Source organism: Mandrillus leucophaeus, unplaced genomic scaffold (genome assembly GCF_000951045.1).
Source record: "Mandrillus leucophaeus isolate KB7577 unplaced genomic scaffold, Mleu.le_1.0 Scaffold92, whole genome shotgun sequence".
Taxonomy (NCBI): domain Eukaryota; kingdom Metazoa; phylum Chordata; class Mammalia; order Primates; family Cercopithecidae; genus Mandrillus; species Mandrillus leucophaeus.
The window spans coordinates 502,791-509,185 of record NW_012110030.1 but is presented as its reverse complement, the minus strand read 5'-3'; the positions used below and the strand labels follow the sequence as shown (position 1 = coordinate 509,185).

The 6,395-nt window shown below is 45.6% G+C and overlaps 1 protein-coding gene across 1 annotated transcript in view; it reads left to right on the top strand.

Moving 5' to 3' along the window:
• Positions 1–6,395, top strand: part of GLDC (glycine dehydrogenase (decarboxylating)) — a 137,145-nt gene that overhangs the window by 99,768 nt on the left and 30,982 nt on the right. The window contains exon 15 of the mRNA XM_011969887.1: positions 1,746–1,821. Within this exon, the coding sequence (XP_011825277.1) occupies positions 1,746–1,821 (76 nt within the window). The remainder of the gene's footprint in view (positions 1–1,745; positions 1,822–6,395) is intronic.

Below are 6,395 nucleotides of genomic sequence, written 5' to 3'. Positions count from 1 at the left end.
TCTCTCTCTCTCTTTCTTTCTTTCTTTCTTTTTTGCTTTTAGCTAAACCCCCCAGTTCTATCAATCAGACAAGAATTCTGCTGTGAAAGAAAATCAGCATTTGCTCCCACAACTTTCTGTCCTTGGAGAGCACAGCGTGCTCAGAAGAGCAGCACTGCTAGCAAAGGGAGCCCGTAGCTCTGGGAGGCAGGCTGACTCCACACCCAAGCCTTCATCTGTCACCGTTGGCCATTTGGCATGTAGCACTCTGACCTCAGTTTCTTTGTGTGCAAAATGGGGGTGATGGCATGGAGAACATACACATTTTTAAAAATTCTCACCTATTTCCTGTGGGTAACATTTTAAAAAGTTATTTTATTTTTAAATTTTCATTTGTTTAAAGTTTAAATTTTTGTTTCTTTTTTTAGTATTTAATTTTTTCCTTCAGCTTCTGCAGACATACACATTTTGAATGGGACTGATACATCTATTACTCATTTCCCTTCCCTTTCTGCACGGGGTACTGAGAACATTAAATAACAGTCTACGATTGAGTCAGCATTGCTCACCGGAATGTTAGTCATTGCATATGCCCTGAAAGTGGCGCCTTCCAGGACCGTTGAGATGAGGATGGCCAGCCCCTAACAACCATCTGCATCCAAGACCTGGGAGATCCGACTCTGAGACTGCCAGGAATGGTGTCACATTAAAAGTGCCTCATTCTTTTGGGGCTAATCAGGCACTTGACTCAATATTTGGTGATACTAAGAAATTTTTATAAAGAGTGATGATTGGTTTTCATGCTCATGTATGAGATGTGCCTTCCTCGAACCTTGTTAAAATGTTGACACATTACCCATTTAAAGGGGTAAAGAAAAGGGGAAAAAAAGGAAAAAACTGAAGTTCATTGTTTTAGGTGTGACCACTGTGTTTGTAGTTATTTATTTATTTTTTTGAGATGGGATCTCACTCTGTTACCCAGGTTGAAGTGCAGTGGCGCCATCTCGGCTTATTGCAATCTCCACCTCACAGACTCAAGTGATCCTTCCATGTCAGCCTCCCCAGTAGCTGGTACTACAGATGCATGCTACCGCACCAGGCTAATTTTTTGTTCTTTTAGTGGAGACACTGTTCCGCCATGTTGCCCAGGCTGGTCTTGAACTCCTGAGCTCAAATAATCTGCGCACATCGGCTTCCCAAAGTGCTAGGATTACAGACATGAGCCACTGCACCCAGCCTGTAGTTATATTTTTAAAAACAATACTTATCTTTGAAGGCTGCATATTGACATTTGAACTGATGGTAGGATGTTTGAAGTTTGCTTCAAAATGTAGTTCAGCATGAAAGTGGTTAGTGAGGAATATAATTGGAAACAAGATCGACCATAAACCAAATTGTTACAGCTGGCTGACACACACATGGTGGTTCCTTTTGTTCTTCTCTGTATTTTGGTATAGTTTTGAAATTTTTCATAATAACAAAAGGCTATTTTCAATGCGTGATCCTGAGCAAGGGTATAGAAAGCTCCATCTTTGGGTAGGAGTGGTTGAGCTGTAGTGCACAAACTGGATGCTGTTGCTTTGATTGTTTTGATTGTTCAAGACCTTTTGACTCCGGCAGAGCTCCTTGATGAGCTTCTCTCAGTGTCTGGACAGTGACCATGTGTCACATGCTAGTGAAGCCCTGGCCAGGGCCCAGTAAATACTGAATGAGTAAATGAAAGCCAGAAGACCTAACTGTGATCTTTTTCTTTTTATCTTTGCAAGCGGAGCCCAGGGAGAATATGCTGGACTGGCCACTATCCGAGCCTACTTAGACCAGAAAGGAGAGGGGCACAGAACGGTGAGTATGGCAGAAGGTGGCGCTTGCTCACCATGGGGCACAGAAGTCCTAGCTCTCAGGGTTCCTTTGTGGGACACTCCCTCCAAGCCTTCTTGGAAGCAGATGAGGGAGCATATAGTCAAGAAACAAATTTCTGTGAACTAGCCATTATGATCCTTGCTTCCAAGACATCCCACTTGACCATTTTGAGGGAAAACATTCGAGATAAAAGACTTTTGCTCAAACCCAGAATGCAAACGTCAGCCAGTTGGCTGTGGAACTGCTCTCTAGGGAGCAGAGGGAGGAAGAGGGCAGGAATGTTGCCATTGCAAGCATCCTCTCCTTGGCTCAGCCCCGGCCCTGGGCCTGGATGAAGGGCAGAGACCACGCTTTTATTTCTTCAGTAACCCCTGTTGTGCTGAAGCCCAGTTCTGGTCATACGTATGCTCAAAAAATATTTGTTGAATAAATAAATTCTCCATTAGATGATTCTCAACTTCAAGCACCTAAAAAGGCATAAAGCAGAGTTCACAGTCCTGCTTCATTGTTTGCTTTGGATATGAGAACCTGGTCTCCAGGATCCCAACCGCCTCTTGGGGATCACTCTGGGGACCAGCAGGTACTAATGGGCACCACTCACCCCCCTGGGGCAGTGCCTATAGCAGTGACCTAACTTAGGCCTCAGCTTGTGCCAGAGGAAGCCTGTGTTCCTGGTTCCTTCATTTTGATGGCCAGTACTATGCTAGAGTTTCTACTGAGCTGTCGAGTGGGAGTCCTTAGTAGGAGCATCGCCTAGGAGCTGAGAGCAGGGCAAAAGCATCTACTGGTACCAGCGAGTTAGAGACAAAGTATGTAGGGTAGTGCTGGCTGCCTAAGTAAGTAGGGTGGAGTGGTAGTGGCCCGGTCTTAGTCCATTTCTGGTTTTATTACCACTGGAAGGTTACTTATGGCTAGTTGTCTGGAACTGGCAATAAAGAATGCTGAAAGTGTTTCACTTCCCTTTCATAACAGGGGAAAAGAAGCAACATTTTTTTCCCTCCTTCCCTTGCGTAGGTCATCCTGATTCCACAGGTGTGTCTTTTCAGGCCTTCATCTTGATTGAAGAATAGAATTTGTTTTAGACAGAGTCTCGCCCTGTCCCCCAGGCTGGAGTGCAATGGCCCAATCTTGGCTCACTGCAATCTCTGCCTCCCGGGTTCAAGCGATTCTCCTGCCTCAGCCTCCTGAGTAACTGGGATTACAGGCACATGCCAACACGCCCAGCTAATTTTTGTATTTTTAGTAGAAACAGGGTTTCACCATGTTGGTCAGGCTAGTCTCGAACTCCTGACCTCGGGTGTTCCACCTGCCTCGACCTCCCAAAGTGCTGGGATTATAGGCGTGAGCCACTGTGCCTGGCCCTTTTTTTTCGAGCTCCCTGCAGCCTTGAACTCATGGGCTCAAGGAAGCCTCCCAAAGTGCTAGGGAGACCAGGATTACAGGCATGACCCTCTGCACCTGGCCCTAGAATTCATGTCTAAAGATCTTTGAAAAACAGACCATTTAAGAATTGAATAAATGATTAAACCCTGGTCATGGTCAAGGACTGCTTGCCAGTCCAGAGAGAAGTGAAGTGGCCAACTAGACAGACACAGACCCTGAAATTCCCCCACAGTTTATTCATTTGTGGTTCTGAATTCTCAGCTTTCTAAGGAATGATCTGTTTAGAACTATAATTGCTCTTGGGACCTGAGAGTCTCGGCACTGTCACTGAATCAGAAAGGAAACTTTGGAGCTCCGGGTGTCCAGCCAGTAAAACAATGCAAGATTCTGTCTTGTCTGTTTTTCCCTCATGGCTTCCATGTGCCAAGGTCGTCCCTGGAGTTCCTCTTCATTAGCATCTTTCACCACGAGGTGCCCAGGAACCTGGGGATGCTGGAAAGGGGCAGCCTGTCCTGTGTGACATCTCCACCCCACTCCTCCACTGCTTAGCGGACAGGCCGCAGAAAGCGGTGTTTGGAGAAGGCAGGTGACTAGCTAATGGCAAAGGGTCAGCTAAAATCCAGATTCTTTCCACGCAGTGATGCTTCCCACCCCTCGCCATTTCCCAAATTCCCCAGTCTGACACCAGGAAGTAGCTGTGAATGTCCAGCAGCTGGGGACCAAACTGGAAAGGCCAAGGAGAAAGAATGAAGGGCCTTTGGGTTTGGCCTGGACAGGGTTCTTCCGTGACTTGTGGATTCTTTCTGGTTCCTGTTCCCTCTCTTTGTGTTTTCCTGTCCTCCTTCCCTTCTCCACCCACTGTGTGTGATGTTTCTCCTGGCCCCATTGCCCATCCTGCCATCACCGAAGTGTCATGAGAGGCCATTTCATTCTGCAGTGGGGAGAGGGGCTGGGTGCTGTGCTTCAGGGAGAGGGGGAAAGGGAGAGGCAGGGAAGCCCCCCAGCCACTGAGCTGGTAGAAATACAAAGCTCATAACCCTGGAAATGTTGGCATCCTTCTGGATCAGAAATTTTAATTAGCTCGGGCATGGTAGCTCATGCCTGTAATCCCAGCACATTGAGAGGCTGAGACGGGCAGATCACATAAGGTCGGGAGTTCAAGACCAGCCTGGCCAACATAGCGAAACCCTGTCTCTACTAAAAACACAAAAATTAGCCAGGCATGGTGGTGCATGCCTGTAATCCTAGCTACTGGGGAGGCTGAGGCAGGAGAATCACTTGAATCCAGGAGGCAGAGGTTGCTGTGAGCTGAGATTGCGCCACGGCACTCTAGCCTGGGCAACAGAGTGAGACTCCCTCTCAAAAAAATTTTTTTTAATTTAAAGCCAACTTTCTTAGCTAGAGAAGAAAATGATTTAGTATTCACTAATCAGGGAAGATGTTTTTCACATCACTGATGTCTGAGGCAGCTGCTCCCACACAATAGATTCTAATGGAATCCAGCAAAATATATCCTTCTTTTTTGAAAGGGAGTGTGGGGAAATCATGTGCTGCAGAAGTGCCTGGGCTCCTGATGGGTCTTTTCCTTTCAAACTGCTTTTTGAAGTTATTTTCACATTTTCTCTTAGGTTAAATTTCAGAGGTTCCCAAAATGGAATGCCTAACTTCTTGATTTATGAGTTAACTTTGGGAGAATACAAATTTATTTAGCAAACACTTATATGGCAATTACCATGTGCCAGGCATGGCCTTTAACACTTTATAATTAATATTTCAATTTGTTAGTCAAATACTAACTTATTCAGCAGACCTCTTTATGAAAAAATAAAAACTCTAAAGAAAAACAATTAAGTTTGCTGTTCAGAGTCTGAGTTTCCTATACAAAGGGAAAACATTGTTCAAAGGAAACAAATTATGTGTATATGTACATCACCAAAGAAAGCTCAAAACCTGTATAGGAAAATTTTTTTCTTCCCAGCTGCCTAAGACAAAGTAGTGGCCTTTGGTTGTTAGATTTTACCAGTAGTAAGACATCAGTTTCCCTTGCACAGGAGAACTCCTTAATCCTTCGCTCATTCAGCAAGTCTAAGGATGACCTATGCCTGTTCTATGCCACGCACCCTGGGGAGTCTAGAAAACATAGCACCCCTCAAAATGGGCATCAATGCACCAAAAGCTGGACTTGCTTTGGATAAACCAAAGCTTCAAATCTGGGTCCTGTTACTTCCATATCCCTCACAACAATACAATTCTTTTTCCCCCAAGACAGAGGCTCGCTCTGTCGCCCAGGCTGGAGTGCAGTGGCATGATCTTGGCTTACTGCAACCTCCGCCTCCTGGGTTCAAGTGATTCTCATGCCTCAGCCTCCCAAGTAGGTGGGACTATAGGCATGCATCACCATGCCTAGCTAATTTTTGTATTTTTAGTAGAGAAGGAGTTTCACCATGTTGGCTAGGCTGGTCTTGAACTCCTGGCCTCAAGTGAACCGCCTGCCTCAGCCTCCCGAAGTGCTGGGATTACAGGCTTGAGCCACTTCGCCCAGCCAACACTACAATTTTAAAGTGAGGAAAAAATTAACATTATAAAGAATAATTAAAGTCCTCTAAATCCTCATAGAAAACCAGAAATGTCTGACAGGAACATATAAATGAGTCCTTGACAAAGCCACTGAGACTTCTCTTTCCATCACTTCTTGCACCAGGATGTGTGTTAGTTTCTTATGGCTGCTATGATAAATTTCTACATACTTAGCGGCCTAAAACAACACACATTAATTTTCTTATAGTTGCAGAGGCCAGGTGTCAGAAGGTTTCACTGGGCTAAAGTCAAAGTGTTGGTAGGGCTGATTCCTTCTGGGGGAGACAGGGAAGAATCTGTTTCCTTGCCTTTCCTGGCGTCTGCAGGCCCCCTGCGTTCCTTGGCTCGAGCTTCCTGCTTCAGTCAGCACATCTCCTGCTCCCTCTGTGGTCCCATCTCCCTCTGCTTCCCTCTGATGAGGACACTTAAGAATATATTTAGGGCCCAGCCCAAAATCCAGAATAATTTTTCCATCTCAAGATCTTTCCTTACCCTAATCCCATCTTCGAGTCCCCCTTGCCATATAAAGACACACCCACAGGTACTGAGGATTAGGACAGGGATGTCTTTGGGAGCCTGTTATTCAGTGTACCAGA